Below are 19,242 nucleotides of genomic sequence, written 5' to 3'. Positions count from 1 at the left end.
TAACCATATACCACATAAATATATACCATAAACCATATAACCATATACCACATAAATATATACCATAAACCATATAACCATATACCATATAATTATAAACCATAAACCATATAACCATATACCACATAAATATATACCATAAACCATATAATCATATACCATTTAATTATAAACCATAAACCATATAACCATATACCACATAATTATATACCATAAACCATATACCATATAATTATAAACCATAAACCATAAAACCCAAAATCATATAACCATATACCATATAATTATAAACAATAAACCATATAACCATATACCACATAATTATATACCATAAACCATATACCATATAATTATAAACCATAAACCATAAAACCATATGCCATATAATTATAAACCATAAACTATATAACCATATAACACATATCTATACACCATAAACCCTATAACCATATAACCAATACATCAATCCAACATGATGCAGGCTGGTTGTCGATAGAATTCTCATTATGCTGAAACGATTTCAGATCATTTCAACAACAGTCATATATCACTGCCTGAGTCGAGCACATGGTCAGCACTCCACCATTCATTATGCACTGCAGTCATGCTGAATTAAAAACACACCTACCCACAGACCCACGCACACACACACACACACACACACACACACACACACACACAAACACACACGACACACTAAGACACAAACGCCCGTAAGGTTCTTCTCTAAGAGTTTGGGATGTCTCCCTCCAGCACTGCATTGCAGTCCTGTCTGACCTCCAGCTCTGTTTCCCATAATGCAGCTTCAGTAGCTGCCTGCCTGGCCACCCGTCTCTCAGCTTGGTAGCTGTAAACTTCCCCCTCTCCTCCTCCTCTCTCCTCCTCTCTCCTCCTCTCTCCCCCTCTGACTCCCTGTTTTCCTGCTCTCCTCCAGGAAAGCATGTCGCCAGTGTCCCTGCGTCCGCGCCTCACATACCTCACTCTCCGGTCTGCTCGGAACTTCAGCATTCTCCCCTGGATCAATCATATAACAGACGTGGTGAGCACAGACTAGCTGGAGAGAGAGAGAGGGAGAGAGAGAGGGAGAGAGAGAGAGAGAGAGAGAGAGAGAGAGAGAGAGAGAGAGAGAGAGAGAGAGAGCAGCTAGCTTGCGATACTAGTCTTTATTGCTGTCGCTGTAGGGTGCTGGATACCATAATTGCTGTCCTCCTTTCTCTCCTTGAGAATGAGCACTGTACCAGCCAGCTTCTGTAGCTCTCTCTCTACTCCTCTCTCTCTCTCCCTCTCTCACTCTCTCTCTCTACTCCTCTCTCTTCCTTGCTCCCCCTCTCTCTCTATCTCTCTCATGCTCTCCTGCCTTTCCAGAACTGCACGGCTCAGCTTGTTTATAGAGCTCTCTCTCTCTCTCGCTCTCTCTCGCTCTCTCTCTCTACCCCTCTCTCTCTTGCTCTCTCTCTCTCTCGCTCTCTCTCTCTCGCTCTCTCTCTCTCGCTCTCTCTCTCTACCCCTCTCTCTCTTTTTCTCACCCTCCCTCTCTCTCTCTCGCGCTCTCTCGCTCTCTCTCTCTCTACCCCCCTCTCTCTCTTTTTCTCACCTTCCCTCTCTCTCTCTCTCTCTCCCTCCTCTCTCTCTCCCTCCTCTCTCTCTCCACCTCTCTCGTCCTCATTTTGTTTGTTCCCCAAAGGAGTGACTGATACAGAAGGACCTATGTGGGGTCCTAAAGTCAGAGGGGAGAGATGTGGATGCTTCCCTCAGCTCCTGTGACGACCCACTGGGGACAGACGATGCCAACAACTGAGCCATGACAGCATGGCTTAAGACAGAGCAAGGAAGGGGTGGTGCAACTGGAAAGAAGACAAAACACACACACACACACACACACACACACACACACACACACACACAAAAGGCTCTAGCCATTCAGGTGCTCTGTTCCACATTAGGAACCTCCCCATTTCTCATCCTACCCAGAGACACACACACAGGTGCACACAAGCCATTCTCGACCCACAAAAATTACATCCATGTTTCATGCAGTGACAACCTCAGCATTACAATCACAAAGCCAAGACTATGGCCGCATTAAAATCTCACAGCATCACAAACATCCATGTCAGATCATTTTATTCACGTCCTGAATTCTAAAGATGTTACCCTCCCTGATCTTACAAACCAGGACTTCTGTCTCTATCAGGGCACTGTATACTCGAGTTTACAACTAAAATAGCTCTATGGAAATGGCTGGAGCACCTGATATATATGATCTGAATACAAAATATACATCAGTTATCATCCAGTGTAAAACAGCATGAAGGAAATGTCCAATAATAAACAACATTCATTACAAGACATCATGTTGTAGACACAGATGGGGATATGTTCTTAAACCTGGCAACTGGCTACAACAAAATATTTTAAAAAAAATGTAATGTACATAAAGTCAGAATTTTACGCAGTTGTCAAACAGCACATTTTGCTTTTCAGTGGTGTGGCCTTGTGAAATTCCTACACGTCTAACACACTCATTCATGAAGTTCTCCAGTCTTCCACTGCCATCATGAATGAGATGTAGAGATGCTGAAAATCACTGTTAGCGTTGGCTGCATTGACAGCCATGACATCTACTGCCGCTCTCTGACTGGCTGTCTCCGTATGGACCCACTGCTCTGCTCCTACTGTGGACAGAATATGGTGGAGTCACGCAGACAGGAGGAAGCAGATGAACCATGCGCCCCCCCCCCCCCCCCCCCCCCCGGCCTTGTGTGTCCTGTGGCGTTACCTCAGGTTTATATTGCAGTGACGTTTTTATTTTTGGCTCCCTGTCTGTTCAGTATTTTCTTGGTCCGTTTTTCTTAATTAAACATTGCACAGATTTTGGTGCTGGACAATGCACGCTGTGTGCTGATCCCTCAACATCACACATCTCTGTTTTTTGCTAGTGATCGCGAGTGAAAGGACAGGTGTTTATTCTGAATTTACACACTAGAACAATTCCACTACTGAGGGAGCACGGAGCACCTGGTTATTTTTAAGGTTTTAACTAAGCTCTCAGACATGTGCCCACCGCAAGCCAATTAGCTACTCTGAGACACGATGCTAAGCCATGCCGAGATGCGATGCATATCTCGCCCATTCGCATCCTTATCAGTTCCACTGACTGGCCTCCAGACTTGCTGGGCTCTGTGTAGTATTGTGGAGAGCACACAGAACCTAATGAATCGAGTAAGGTCAGCCAGAGGGCCAGGCTGTTGTTAGGATGTGTGGGAACTCAAAATAAATTCAATTAGCCAGCTCTCATACTGAAGCAGCCCACTCAGAGATCACAGAGAAGCACAACGAACAATCCCTTACATGCGACTGCTGTGGAGGAGGGGAAAAAAATTCTTAGGGAAGTTTTCAACAATGCAAAGAGAGGTGTGCTCTTCATGTTCTAGCCAAGGTCTGTTCCTGTACGTCAGCCATGAATCATGACTTAACATTAAAACAGCTTAGAGCATACACAGTTGCACTGTGCAGCTTTGCTATTGACAGCTTTTCGTGATCTGATAACATAAGGCATAATTACGCAATGCTGCTTTGCTAGGATACTGCCCACCCAACTACACATTTTACTTGGTACTGATCTGGTGAAGCAAATGTGTGTATTAAAGGTCAGCATTTCCCCTAAGTTCCCCTGTATGTGTGTTGGACAATGTGTGTGTGTGTGTGTGTGTGTGTGTGTGTGTGTGTGTGTGTGTGTGTGTGTGTGTGTGTGTGTGTGTGTTCGCCACATCACAGCAACCACATCCTCTGCTGGAGGACACGGTGGACGAGTGGAGGTGGGAGGGGATGTGGGAGGGGCGTGAATAATTAGACTCTAGTGTGGCACAGCCATAAACGTGACATGTCTAAAGAGGTTCATTCACAAAGAGTGTCCCCGTGCTACTGCAGACCACAGCTCCCAATCTAAAACTGGCCCCATAATCGCCTGTGTTCGGAATGTGAAATAACAACCTTTCCTGCGGACATTCCTTATTACCAAAACAAATAAATACATTTAAAAAGCAACAAACAAAACGGTAGCAATAAAAGATGAAAATTAAACAAAAAACAGCACATCCAGGTGAATCATGATTAGGAAATGTGTGGTCGGCTGTAACCACAGTGGTCACATTAAGCATGCTCATGCCCTGTTAATCAGAAGAGAGGAGGAGAAGAAATTCAAATATGGCATTCCTGTGGTCTGCCTCATAGTCACAACATATGCATGCACACACACACACACACACACACACACACACACACACACACACACACACACACACACACACATATACACACACCACATGAAAGCTGGCTGTGGGCAGAGGTGGGTGTGCACTGGGGTGGGTATAGTGTATGGGTTTCAACAGCGAGTTTTGTTTTTCTATGTTGGTTGAAGCACACCCTGCACACACTACCTTACTGCATGGGCGCGTGCATCCATATCGGGTGAAAATATTGCAACCCTTTTTTACACATAGTCCTTTGGACCATAAAGTTTTGAACATATTAAAGAGCTCTACAAAAACATTTGGTTGCATATTCTTTACAAGCGAAGCTTAAAACATGACTCACAGACCTGACCATACACTGTGATTCACAGACTTGACCATACACCCTGACTTTGAATCCTGACCATACACTGTGACTCTGAAACCAGACCGCATACTGTTACCCACAGGCCTGACCACACACTGTGACTCAGAGACCTGACCATACACTGTGAGTCACAGACCTGACCATACACTATGACCCACAGATCTGACCACACACTGTGACTCACAGACCTGACCATACATTGTGACCCACAGACCTGACCACACACTGGGACCCACAGACCTGACCACACACTGGGACCCACAGACCTGACCATACACTGTGACCCACAGACCTGACCACACACTGGGACCCACAGACCTGACCATACACTGTGACCCACAGACCTGACCACACACTGGGACCCACAGACCTGACCACACACTGGGACCCACAGACCTGACCATACACTGTGACCCACAGACCTGACCACACACTGGGACCCACAGATCTGACCACACACTGGGTCTCTTCCTTCGTGCTGCTTTGGCAGCTCTGTAATGCAGGCTGTTCCAGACCGAAGCTGTGTCATTGTGCGAGTACTCGAAAACCACACCGCAACACTCCTGGCTCTGGCACGGCTGTAAAATGTCTCCAATATCTCCGTGCTTCTGTGACCGCACGGTACATGTACATGTACATAACGCTCGATCTGTAATCTGCGGTTTAAGCATGCAGCGATACATTATTTCTTGACTGCCCTGAGAGATCGGCATAGCAGAACTGATAGTTCCCGTCATCCATATTTTTCAAAAGCAGGGAGCCTTTGCACATTGTCCATGTCTGATTTGCAACCAAAGACGTTGCTGTTTAGTGCGGCATTGATCGCCAAGGCAACCCCAAATGGAACGATAAATGGTGATGCAGAGAGCATGTTCCCTGGCCCCAGTGCAGGGACTAAGCCAGGCAAGAAGCTTCCTCGTCCTCCTCATCCTCCACTGTCTAGCACACACACACACACATGGTGCAACGCTTATCAGCACTGCGTTATGTCAAATATCCAGTTTTAATGCTCACTCAGGTTTGTCACAGTCCCAGTTAACTGCAGGGTCTGGACACCCCGTAATGGTGCGTGAGCTCATGTAACTCATAAAACTTGGCTTAACAGCTGAAATATGATTACTCAACTTTATTTAGCCTATTATCAAGTGGTGGTTCCGCATTTGTCAGCCATTTACTCCCTACGTTGTGAAAAGTAAATGTGTAGTATTATGGGATGACCCTATAAAACATTTCCGTGGTATCTCCCATGAATCATGGGAGCATCAATCTTCAAAGACAACCGCATTGCTTCCCTTCTGTCTGGGAAAGTAAATCTGTCAGAAACACCCTGATGACATCATACAGTGGGGTGTATTTCCAGTGTCTGGTTTACTGGTCTCTCTCCCCACCCCCGTCTGTCTCTTTCACTCGTTCTCTCTCACTCTTTTTCCCTCCCCCTCCCTCTCTCCCTCTCTCTTTCTCCTTCTAGCTAATGAATATCTCTAGAGAAGGACTTGATGCTGGTCTACTGCTACTGTGAGGTACAATGTGGGCGATAGTAGTGTGATCCTTAGTACCAGTAAGATTTGCTTAAGACCCCATTTTCACTGTACACACCCAATAATCCAATAATAAATAAAGATTTATAATCTCCCACTTACTATGTGCAGTCATACCAAGGCAGCCATTACAGCAATCAGGCACTGGTCACGCTAATAGAATAGCACACAGACGAGAAAACCAGCCGGAAGAAAGAAGATCAAAGAATATCAGTCAATACACATACATACGCACGCGCGCATGCACGCACGCGCGCACGCACGCACGCACATGCACGCACACACGCACGCCTACTCCCCATGCCAAATGTCACATATGACTACAATTACAGTTGCAGTTGTCAAAATGAACACCACAGGCCTTTAGTGGCCCTGGTTCTTGGTAAAGGGGAGAGATAGAGACTTGTTGACAGAAGTGCAGGTGCTACAGCCAGAGCAGTTCACCAGAGATAAGGCTAACCTCAGCCCACACCAACCAGACCCAGCGCAGACAGGTGAGCGCACAGGCCAGGTGCACGCGGCTCAGCCTTACAGCACCCAATGCCATTCACCGCTGTTCACACATTCTGCGTGGAGTATTACTTCTGGCTCTGTGACTCTGAGTCAAATTTGATTGTCTGTCCTACAGCACAATCTGCACAAAAGTCTGAAACCCTGGAACACCATACAGATTTTAGTAAGATGCTGAAGTCAGGCCTATGAAAAAGCATAAACACTAGTATATTTCCCCAACGGAGTTTGATATTTGAATCACAGCCAGTATCCAGCTCCCCCGTTGCTGACAGCAGTCTGTCACGACCTTTTGAACGGCAGAATGGAGCTAAGGGATCCAAATGCGACGTCTCATCCAGGCCACAGTAGCTGTTGGACTCTACAGCTGAACAATGTGTTTTGGATAGAAATTCAAATTTGATTTTGTGGTAATAGCAGTGAAAGAAAAATAAACTCCCAAGAGTGGGAGTTCACAGGGAAAACAAATATCGATATTGCTCAACTGACAGTAAAATCAACTCTCTATAAGAGTTTTGCAAATACAAATTCATTCTGACACTGGGCCTTCCCGTGAAATTACGATATGAACTCATATCCTCAACATGCTCTCCCATGTCCATTACCATGCAACATTAAATGGTACTTTATTCTTTGGATGAACCTTTTTGCCAATGACAATATCCAAAACATATGTACACACACACACACACACACACACACACACACACACACACACACACACACACACACACACACACACACACACACACACACACACACACACACACAGATGCCCCTAAAGAAAAGCAGGAATCAGATATATGAAGCTATGCAGTATGAAATTATGCAGACATCACAGCTATTTGTTATCCTGTGATAATATCCTGTGATAATATTCTCTGCTTGCCTGCCTGTCATCTCCTGAGGCAGTCCTGCAGGTCCCGTATTCTTGAGCGACGTCTGTCTCAATGGGTGGCAGTGTGGTCAAAACATACAGGGAGAGACGAAATGAGTGATTACAAGCAACGGAGGCTGCTTCCAAACACACAAGGGCTCAAATCCCCAACAAACAAGAGATGGCACAAGATCAGGTCAGGGTCAGAGCTGAGCGTGCCAAGCCTGGAAATGCGCTCCACAGTAAATGCAGAGACGACAGCTGAAATCTCTCCCTCCAGGAACGTCTCCCCTTGAGCTAGACGAAAACATGTCCAAGCAGCACGTCAAACTTCTAATTAAAATTCTAATTCCATAATCATCCTGACACTAAATGAGTGCTGGTGTTTTTTTTATCTCAAAGTGAAACAACAACTTCCTCCTCTCAACAATCCACTGAGGTTCTGAGTTATTCTTTGCTGTTGTAATTCTACTTCTCTGATAACAGTATTGGATATTGTTTTAGTACTAATACTGTAGTATAACGTGTTTAGTTTTAGTTTTAGTTTTTTATATCGTTAGTGATGCGTTTATTGAATGAAGAGAGGCAGAGATTCATCATGGACATGACACGGTTCAATTCCCAGAGCAGCAAAAACCGTTATGCAATCCGAACCAGAGTAAACATCGCTATAAAAGTTTATTCCTGTGCCCCTCAGTTACTGTGGAATCAGCGGTACACTGTAGGATTGGTGGTGTACATAACACTGAACAGAGCAGCACTTACAATTCTGATTATATGTGCCATATATGAACTATACACAGATAGATTTCCTATTTCGTAGTTGGCACCCTATTCATCTTCTTGCAATCTCAATTCAGTAAAGCTGCTATAAACTCTTTAGCCATAATGTATTTCAGTAGCCTTTCATACACCGACCTTTTGAACGAAAAGAAATCTCTATAGGGGGATCTTAGGCTCTCTTGTGTGGGTGAGTGTTATTCCCTGCATCCATAAATGTGCTCTAAACGGATGAAAATGATTTGAATAATTATGCAGCACTGGTACTTCTAAGTGAAGTTTGTGCATCTTGCGTATCTAATGGTCCAATAAAATGCCACTGTTTCTGGAAGAGTGATGAGAATAACAACGCTTTATGTGTTCCATTACAAAGCTGGGGTACAGTGATATCACATGTGAAGACCCGCTCCAGACAAGCCTGGGCAGAGCAGTATAATTGCACTGGAGCTCGATTTATGCATGCACATCTATCACGGCTCAGATAAGAGAGGCCAATACACAGCCTAGCTTCTGGTTAAATGCGTTCCGATAAACTCATGGGCAGAATAATTATTTCATGCAGTTTCCTGAAAGTGCTAACATGAACCAAGCGAACTCTAGGGAGTATATCCCACAACTCTCTACAACTCTAGAGCATATGCACAACACCACTCTATAACTCTACACAGTGTACGCACAAGACGATTCCACAACTCTACAGAGTTTATACACAACACTCTACAACTCTAGAGCATACGCACTTTAAGGTAATTTAAGGTAACTTAATTAAAAAGTAATTGAAAACTCATTAAAGAGAAGAAAGCAAACCATTTTAGAGAACTAACGAGAGACGAAAAGTGGACCGCAGTACAAACACATATGATTCCCACTGTGAGCAAAGATTAAAGGCACACTGATCTTGGAAATCTTGGAAGTCTTATGAAGCCATCAATACATATCATTACTGCACAGGAAAAAAATACTTATATTAGCATTAAATAATAAAATAACAAAGCTATACTTATAAAATTAAGTTCTAATGAATTTTATTTACCTCCTACCATGTGGAAATAGAGCCACAACATGTCTGCTGTGTTCAAGAAAGTCACCACTATTCACCTTAACAATTAAGAGATTTTCTCATTTAAGTGAATACCAGCCTCATCACTGTGCTAATTCATTAACGAAACATTCATGAAACAAATGTTGACAAAGCAGGAGTTGGATCGCCCTTCGAACTTGGAGTGTGATGTCTGTAGGTTCCAAACAAGTGTAAATGTCCCTTTATGATGAAGGTATCAGATGTGAAAGGAAACCCTTTATTGCTGACCTGAGACCAGCATAGATGTCTCATTTTAGAGGCTTGGATTTAGGAAAGGTAGCCGTACCTATATCAGGTAGCTACATTTCTCACCAGGTCAACTGCCTTACATGGAACACTCGGGTGACACAGCAGCCTAAATCTTTGTCCGGCCAATCAGCTCCCCCTTGGCCATGGACCAGGGATGTCCTCGGTGCTGATTTCGGTCCATCTGCTTGCGGTATCTAGGCTACAATGGAGGCCGCTTATAGGCAAGTCACTGCCGCAAGATTTCATAAATGGACCAGTGCACTGGTCCAGGGTATAGGCAAGAAAGGGAACGTAGACCATATCAATGTTATTACAGATTCAAATAAACAAAAAAATGTGCTGGTCTAATCTCTGAAATATTTTAAAGTTCCCTTCTGTGATAGAAATAAAGGTGGACTGGATTAACAATCTGAACCATTCTGAACCATTCACAAGCACTTGTGGCTTTTATTCTAGACAGCTACACTTGTGTGGAGTTCTTAATCCAGCGCTCTGTGATGGATGATTCCTGTCTGGCAGAGCCACATGCTCTCCGCATTAACAAAGTGGTTCTGTGAACAATGCTTCTGTGCAGCGGGCACCAAACAGCCTGTTCGCCTCTCGCTTCGCAGGAGAGGGCGAGTCAGAGCAGATGGCATGCTGCCAGACCAAGTAGGGTGTCGTGCTGTCACCGCGGCGATGCACTAGTGCAGATCGATGCCGACCACCTTCGCCGAAGAAGCTCTTATTCGCACTCAGCCAGGCTCTCGTTACGTGTCGCGCTAGCCTGTTACCAAGCCTTGACAAACATGTCAGGACAGCCTTATCTAGGTGCGAAGAGACCGGCAGCTCGTGCGATCGTCAATATCTGCTCAGCTGGTGTTGTGATAGGTCAGGCGAGGCATGTCAACAGGTAGGCAGGTATGTCTGCGGGCTCTAAAATGGAGCAATCTGAAGATCAGTTCCAGCCCTGAGGCTGTCTCGACATCTCTACTTCGACGGTCTGCGACAGCTCGTGCCAAACGTACCTCCCTGCCGGGTCCGAGCTGTTTCAAGGCACTGGTTTTTTCTGGCTTCATTCATGTTATCTCTCTTCACTGCACATTGTTGTGCATGCTTGTCTGTCAGCATTTTCGAGGCTTGAACTTTATTACAAGTGAACTGTGTTTAAATGAGCGAAATTCCTCCAGGCGGCCCCGGGTGAGCCAAGAGTTAGTGAGGGTGGGGGCAGTCTCCTTCATATCTGAGCCTGAGCCCACCCCTCCAGCCTTGAAGCCTAAGCCAACAGTCTCACTGCACGCTCGCTTTAGTAGTACCTCCAAGGCAAGGCGTGGACATCGGACCTCCCTATTGAGCTCATTTCTGTTGGAAGCTCAAGCCAAAATGATATTTCAAACACAGAGAGTTCACCGGGAGGTCTGGGCAGGTCATTTAAGTTTCTAATCATTTACCTAGCTAGGGATCTAGAAAGTTTAGCAATGACAAACAGTGGATTCATTTTTCCTTCACTCCCACCTGTTACTGATAAGGGAACCAAACAAATAATATATCTATTGTAACACCAAGATAGGCACTGCACACTAAGCAAGTCATAGTCTTTCAATCCGATACAAAAGCAGCCAGTTATCCATTAACGTCATGAGACGACTAATGATGGGTTCATTCTAGAATTAGATGACATGGGGATAAAAAAACTGCACATAAATTGAAACAAAGACAATCTTACTTCATTAAACTCTTTTGAACTGAGAGTATCACAATGTAGTGCAACTTTAGATACATTTTTGTTCTCTTGTGCAAAGACTGCTGGACGATACTTGAGCCCCACGCCCTCTGTCTGTCTCTCTTTTCAGACACACACACACACACCCACTCCAGCTGAGCGTGAAGTTAACGCGCTACTACGAAACCCAGCAACCAAGAGAAACATTTACAAGAGTCAGACACAGAGGCAGACAGGCAGAGAGCGAGACACCTCCAGACGTGTAAGACCTACCTCACAACGCCCTCATCTCCTGCTTCCACTGTCTCCTTCCCTTCCATCATCTCTGCTGAGGGCTTCTCCCACTCCCGCTCACGCTGCCACCTTTCTGCTTCTGCCTCTCTCTCCTTCCCCCTCTCTCTACCTCTGTTAAGCGAGCTGGGATCCAGGGGCCGGTATGAGTGGAATTCGAACAAGAAAAGTAGAAACGATCGCTTCTTGGCGCGGTAATGTCTTTCGTTTCTCCTGCAGCTGAACTGGCGTGCACATATGGATTACGTTCCCAGCGGAGACGCCAGCTGGGTCTAAGCACGACAGCTCCTGCTCGCCCCCCCCCCACACACACACACACACAAAACGCCTCCCCTTTAACCCCTCCCCTCTACAACAACCCCGCCCCTCCCCCCTCCTCCCCCCCAGCATACTCACACATGCTAACACACCCCATCCTGGCCCCAGCCTGCTGCCTATCCTCCCCTGCTCTCTAATCATTAACTCCTTTTGGGGCGGGCACCTGGTGCTTAACCCTTTGGTGGCCCCCGGCTAGCCGCACACTCTGCTGCTGCAGGGCAGGGCCGTTTTTACCCTGGGGCCCCTCAGATGACAGGTAGAAGGAAACAAGCAGAGGGACTGGGCTAATGGGCGCAGAAGGTTACATAACACCACAAAGTGGCGCAATACTGTTATAACTTAGCTATGAGCAGGAAGAACAAGTTCTCTGGCTCTGCACAAACAATGATAATAATAACATTGCTAAGTCTGTATACTGCAGGTGACTCAGGTGGCGTGATGACCAATACTTTAATTATTTGGTGTTGTGTCAAATATCATTTGTAGTGTTTATATGCCAGTACTAAAAATATTATGGACCAAATATTTCCAATTACAAAACTATAGTGCTCCCAGACGTGACATTCTCTCCAGGAGATGTCATGCTGTAATGTTTAAGGGTGAAAAGTGTTTGGTTTTGTTTCGGAGTTGATTTATTTATTTTGCCTGTTAATTGCTTCCATACATTTGCTCCGGGCAGAAACAAGCCGTTTCCTCTTCAGTCTTGAGGAGCAGGAGAAGCTTGAATGAAAATGACAGCGCAAAAGTGATAGAGGCAACATGGCCAGGGTTTAAACTGGATCATGGACCACACACTTACACTCCAACGCGCCAGACTCTAAACTGCAAACAGGCCTCTTCTGGCCCTCAGACTAAAGCGTGTGTATGGCACACGCAATATTGGCGTGCACAAGTGTGTATGTGTGTGTCCACTGTCCACCAAGCAGGTCTGGTCTACAGCACCTAGCCACATGAGTGCTCGTCTCCCTTCATGAGATATACAATTCCAGCTTGTTCTTTACGTGACGGAGTTTTGCTACCGGTGTGTGTCTCTTTGCACGAGCCATAAATACAGACGGCCCACACACAGTCTTCTTCAGTCTCTCTGCCCACTCGTAACTGCCTGTTGAGTCTAGGCGAGTATAAACCATCCACAGATGCATGGCCATCTCTCCTATCCACAGACACCAATGCTCTGCAGTTCTTCCTGGTTAAACCTCATCAGTCATGAGTACAGGGCCTACTTCTCTGCTCCACACTGCCAAAACAAACCCCCCCTGCCCAAACGGCCGGCTCCTGTTGGCCACTCGGCCAGTGTTAGCACGGATGCACGGACCGCTTTGACTTCTTGAACGTTTTCTGTCGTGGCTGGCGCAAAGACGAGTCCGTGTCTGCGTGCTTGCTGGCATGTTCACCTCTCTGCGAATTCCACAATGATGAACACTGTTTGAAACACTCATTGCTATCTGACAGGCACTCCTGCAAATATTTCAGCTTCAGCAAAGGGAGGATGGCGGAACTGTCCGGAACCTCCCGCCGCCTCTGCAGAAGGAGAGAGAGCTGTATTATCGAAGCAGACATTTCTCCTCTGCTGCTTAATTAAGGGGCATTAGAAGTTCACTCTCTCTGTCTTACATCCTGGGGTAAGGATGCTGTACTCATAGTGAGAAGTTACATGTTTGCATGCTCCGAAACAAGATAAGGCTTAAAACTGGATGGTCAAACCAAGACCCCAGTGACAAAAAACCTTCTCCAAGAGCATATGTGGAGTGTGCATCCTAACATACCCTGAAAAACATACCCAGTGTAATTCCTAATGATGCTTTGACACGCATGCTCTATAGTGCCTGAACATTAATGTTTATACAAACATTCATCTGACAATGAGACATGTCCAAAAATGATACACAATACACATTGGTGATATCATACAAATGACAAATGCCTGTGACGTTTCAGTGTAGTAACGTAACACTTTTAAAATCCCAAACAGAAATGGGGGAGCATGATAATTACCATATCAATAAGACCTAAGCGATATCAATATAGTCATGGCTATTAACTTGTTTCCCCAGCTTTGCTCAAATGAGGTTATTTGCCAAGACCACAGTTTCTGAAAAGCCATCGATACCATGACCTCACATGAAGACATTCCCTGGCCACTTTCCACCTTATTTCCAGATCATTGATTAAGAGTCTAACATGATCAGCCTGTGCGCTGAGAGACCCCAGCAGTCTCCACTGGCGAACGCTTTTGGCCTGAGCACAGGGTGCCTGGGAGCTCTGCCAACTCTGTGCTTGTCACTGCGTTACACTAGCAGAGGCAGTGGGGGCTCCCCACAGCCACAGATCAAGTCATGACCGTCCCCTCACATCGTCTGTGGGAGGACTCCGGGCACCACGGTGACTGCAGTGACCAGGTCAACTTAAGCACAGCTAGCAAATGAAAAACAGCAGCAGATTGGCAGGAAACAGAGATCTGGGAAAAATGGAGGACTGGTTATCAGGTCAGCTAGAGATTCTCCACGAGAGCCTCCACTGATTTTGAAGGGTCTGTTCTGTCTCAAACCCCACATGGATTTTAAACAGGGGGCTACTTTCCACTCTTCTAGATAACACACTCACACGTGTGTGTGTGTGTGTGTGTGTGTGTGTGTGTGTGTGTGTGTGTGAGAGAGAGCGCGCGCGAAGGCGTGTGTGTGGTATGTGTGAATCGAATGTATTTGCTCTGATTATAGAATAACACACACATCCAAGCAGATGATGGATCTTCGTTATTGGACAGTGAAAGGAAAACAATCCACTGCCTTACAGCTGAGCTCACGGTACTGAAGGTGCTTAGAAACTGCGAATCCTGGTTCCATTCACTCTGTATTGTCTTCAGGCTAACAGTGTGCTATTGGATGCTTGTGTTTTAACCTGAAGTGCAGCCAGCCTCCACATTTCAAAGTGAACCACACACACACACACACACACACACACACACACACACACACACACACACACACACACACACACTACAGCCTGTCCTCCACAGATATTCCACAAAGGGAATAGTTATTTACTACAGTCGGGCCAGTGCACTGCCAGGGGTCGGACTCCTCCATGGAGGGAGTCACGGCTGTCTCCCCCTCTCCCGCAGCCAATTAAAACATTCCACAACAATAGCCTTTGTTTTCCCTGTGGACCATTAACATTAATTTACCACTAATCTGTAAACCAAGATGGCTAAAAGACTCCGGCTGTGCTCTTAAACGCGGTACGAGAAAGGCACCTGATGCTTGTTTAGGAGAATTTTGCCTGTCCTGGTCAAATAAGAGACCACTTCGCTTTGTTTTTAGCACATGGCATGCACTCTGCAAGCATTCCCTTTAATCCCCGAGTCAGACAGTTTGATCTCCTTATTACAAGATCCAACCGTCTCATCTCAGCACACGAAAACTCCACGTATCGCCACTAATGCTCCAGAAAAGAGCGGGCAATGAAACGAGCACAGCGTGAGACGGTGAGAGGCATCCTTCGTCGAGCGAGACTAAAGTGGAACAGGTAGCAGCAGGTTCCAGGAGCAGAAGGAATGCACGTTATGGCTCTCGGCATGGCGAACCCCGTTAAGCCCTTCATCTCGTCAACAACAGGCGCGCTAATTTTGGACTCCCAGGAGAAGCGGGAGGACGCAGAATGGCGATAACACTCGAGCAGTTGAAGTGGGCCTGAGAGGATGACCTATAATTTTGGCTTGCCTGATACACCGGCGTCTTCTGTAGGTCAACGCAGCTGAGCAGCACTGCTGTGTAAGTAAGAAGCTTTGTTCATTGACTCATAAATGGTAGGCCTAGTGCGTTTCAAGATTCTCTAAAAACATTTGCCTAAAATAAGGGGCCCTAAAAACTTAATCAATACAAAAAGCAGCACACAGTTTGGTAATTTGCCAAACTGTACAACAGTAACAAAGCCACGTGTAATCAATACATCACACCTCCACAAAACAGCTATTATTTCAGGAAGGCCTAACACTGACACTCAGTGGCCATTTAACAGGAAGTGTTGAACAGCTAATATGGTCAGGAAGAGACCACATGACGACATTCTTTTCTTCATGTCAAAAGCCAAGAGCTCCAGAGGAAAATTGAAAAATTGCCCACGTCTCCTATCGTCTGCTGCTTTGGGTGTCCGTCCTGGCCAGGTTAGCAGTTCAGACGAGTGGCTTAAGGGCTTTCTGTGGGCCAAAACGTCTCTTTCCCAGGAAGACAGCCATCTTGGGTGAGCATATGGCAACGACAGAGCTTTTCCGTGTGTGTTTGTGTGTGCTATGGTGTGCCCAAGTGTTTGTGTGTGTTTGCGGCGTGCCTGTGTGATTTCATGTTTGTGTGTGGTTTTGAGTGGGCAACTATCAACACCTTGTGCGCTGTCCCGATGACATCCGCTGTACAGACAAAGGTGTGCTTCTGTCTGTGCGCTAGCTCATCAGACAGGTATTCAGCCCCAGCTCGACTGAACCAGGACACAACACCCATATATTTAACAAGCCCAGACAGGATAATCACCGCAGTTCAGGAAGACACTGTCCTTCTACATTGATCTAGGATGACTTGACTCCTAGAATAAAGTTTTATGAAACTAAGGAATAGGGTCATATTTTTTAAATCCATATCTTATTTAAATGCCCGTTTCTTGGCATTGACAGTGATTCACAGCACAAGCATGTGGAGGCCTTTAGCACTGAGAAAAGATTCCCTCCAATGAAACTTCTTCCTCATCTTAGACGTGCCCCAGTGAGCGATCGTTTGAGCCTTTGCAATCTTCACAATAAACCTTCTTTTCAAAAACAAGGAATCTCACAGTATAGTCACACATCTTTTTGTTTTTCTTTTTTAACGGTCACTCAGGACATATGCTGAAGGATGCTTTAAAATCAGTTTACTATCTTTGCTTCAACGTCTTTGGAGCTGATAACGCTTTTCCAAAGTGCATCTATATCCGCAGGTCAATAAAACCCAACAAGAAGCAGTTTAATGCGAAATGATCTTCCTTCCCTCCTTTCTTTTCCTTTCTTTCTTCCTTTCTTTCTTTCTTTCTTTCTTTCTTTCTTTCATTGAACATCTTAAGACTTACATGATGTCGTTTTTTTTTTTGCCAGTTTCCCCATTTTCAAAAAGGAGACTTACTGGTATTGTGAAGGGCTTAAACAATCCCCATGCTGGAATGTACTTAAGGCGTGTAACGTGCAGAGGAGTGCTAGAAGTCTCTCAGCACTAAAACTGTCACTGAGGTTGCACTTTGTGCAGTTATAAATGACAGACACCAGCAATTTCAAGGGCTGGCCTGAAAATCTGTACTGAACTAGGAAGATGCACAGAAAATCCCTTCTGGCCAAGTTAAAGTACTTCCAGAGATACGGCTCACATCTTTATTAACCTATTCTTATTAACGTGGCCCTGTGAGAACTAGCATTTCTCCTGCAGGGCACGGCTAAGATGGTCACCAAGACTGCAGTGCAGGCCCTCCTTGCAGCGTTCAACCTGAAACGGCCAAGGCTGTCTTCGAAACAAGCCTCCTCTCTATCAGACACTTCGTTCTTCTTCTCTCTCCTTCACCTTGTCTCCTAAAGCACTTTCCTGTTTCTGCCCTCCTTCCTGTTATCTTCTCACTGTCTTATTAGTCACGCCAGCAATGCTCCGAGTGGCTTGCTGAAGAGGGATGGGAACACTGTAGCCTCTAATTTTCTCTGGATGTGGTGGTGGTTGGGGGGGGGTTCAAATGTGAAATTAGCTACAGCCAATGGACAGGTGGTATGCTGCTACTAACTGCGATGGATGGTAGTAATGAGCACAGATGAGAGTCTCCACTTTGACACCCGTTGTTAGTTCCTTCCTTAGTATTCCTTCTTCTTCTACTAATCAAAAAGTCTTCTGCTTCCGTTTTGACTTTGGAATTTAATTAATGGCCACAAGCAGTCTTATGAAATGCAGTTCCAGTAAGATGGAGAAAATGACTAAGCAAAAGTAAAAAGCTGACTCTGTCCTCATTGTGGGGTCCACATTTCGTGCTCAGCTTAAAAATAGAACCAGGAAATGTAAAAAAACCAAGCAAAAATAAATAAATAAATAACCACACACAAGTATCCACAGACTAACTTATAAATGACTTTTCATGCACAGGAGGAGAGTCCTATAACAGCACTCTACCACACACACAAATACACAGAGACATACAGACATACAGACATACTGTCCACCCCGTGACAACCAGTGTCTCTGGGTCATGTCCACACAACAGCCAGTCAGGACCATCCACTCAAAGCCTATAAAGGCTGATCTGGGATCATCCACTAATAGCTATATTTTAATATTAACCATGAAGAAAGCGTTAATACTTACCAACATGCCCTGTAGCAACAGTTACAGCCTTATGGATGCTTGTTCAGATTGATGGTAAGCAGGTTGCAGAGGTTTGGTGTTATGGCATCCCAGGATTAGACAGCACAAATTCAATCTGATGTTGACATGATTTTACCGTAGCCAACAAATTTCCAGCATGGTGCCTGAATACATTGGGAATGGGTAACGGGCCTTGTAATATGACAAAATCGATACGCCACAACACCCCACAGAAAAGTCTAGCAGGCTGGAACTTTTTTTGCATTTTCTACTCCTATGACACATTCCCCGGCACGCGTATGAAAACAAGGCGAAGAGACAGAGGGATACTGCAGTTGTTGCTGTCAGGTGGTTCAAAGAAACAGAGGAAAGGTTTGTTGAGCTGTGGCAGCAATCTCAGTCCGTTGTGTCCTCTTGATGACATCCAAGAACAGATCCACACTCATTTTTGTTTTCTATAGTTTTTCTTTTTGAAACTCGAAACCACCAACATCACTCACGGCACTTTTATAGCCTCCTCCCTGATGACCTAAGAACTCACACAAGTACATGAACAATGATTGTTCAGAGTCGTGTATGTAGTGTTGCCAGTCTTGTGACCAAGACACAGCAAGGATTTATGGCACTATGATTGCTGAAACTGACATAGCGAACATTGTCAATTACAAAAGTATTGTGTTTTCTGTTCGTGGCATTATAGACACTTAACTGTATGTACATGGTTTAACTGTACATGTGTAACTAGGCGCGAACATGAGGCAGATGCAAATACAGAGAAGAGCGAGAGTTATTAAGGGAAAATTCAGAACCAGAGTCGACAGAATGGTCCAGGGTCAAATTACCAACATGCACAGATCCAGGGTCAAATTACCAACATGCACAGATCCAGGAAACATGATAAAAACAGAAAGTAACACACA

General features: G+C 45.3%; 1 protein-coding gene across 16 annotated transcripts in view; it reads right to left on the bottom strand.

Moving 5' to 3' along the window:
• Positions 1 to 19,242, bottom strand: part of plekha6 (pleckstrin homology domain containing, family A member 6) — an 80,419-nt gene that overhangs the window by 43,757 nt on the left and 17,420 nt on the right. For 11 of the 16 annotated variants that reach the window (XM_027028537.3, XM_027028539.3, XM_081705158.1 and 8 more), the window contains exon 1: positions 11,631 to 11,937. The exons of 2 other annotated variants lie outside the window; for them this stretch is intronic. In XM_027028537.3, coding sequence (XP_026884338.2) covers positions 11,631 to 11,680 — 50 coding nt within the window. In that variant the 5' untranslated portion in view covers positions 11,681 to 11,937. Of the gene's footprint in view, positions 1 to 976; positions 1,440 to 7,557; positions 7,611 to 11,630; positions 11,938 to 19,242 lie in introns of those variants that run through there. 3 more of the 16 variants (XM_081705157.1, XM_027028538.3, XM_081705159.1) reach the window with 3 other exon arrangements.

Source organism: Electrophorus electricus, chromosome 22 (assembly GCF_041902795.1).
Source record: "Electrophorus electricus isolate QZ-2024a chromosome 22, ASM4190279v1, whole genome shotgun sequence".
Classification (NCBI taxonomy): domain Eukaryota; kingdom Metazoa; phylum Chordata; class Actinopteri; order Gymnotiformes; family Gymnotidae; genus Electrophorus; species Electrophorus electricus.
This window is presented reverse-complemented; position numbering and strand designations above follow the sequence as displayed.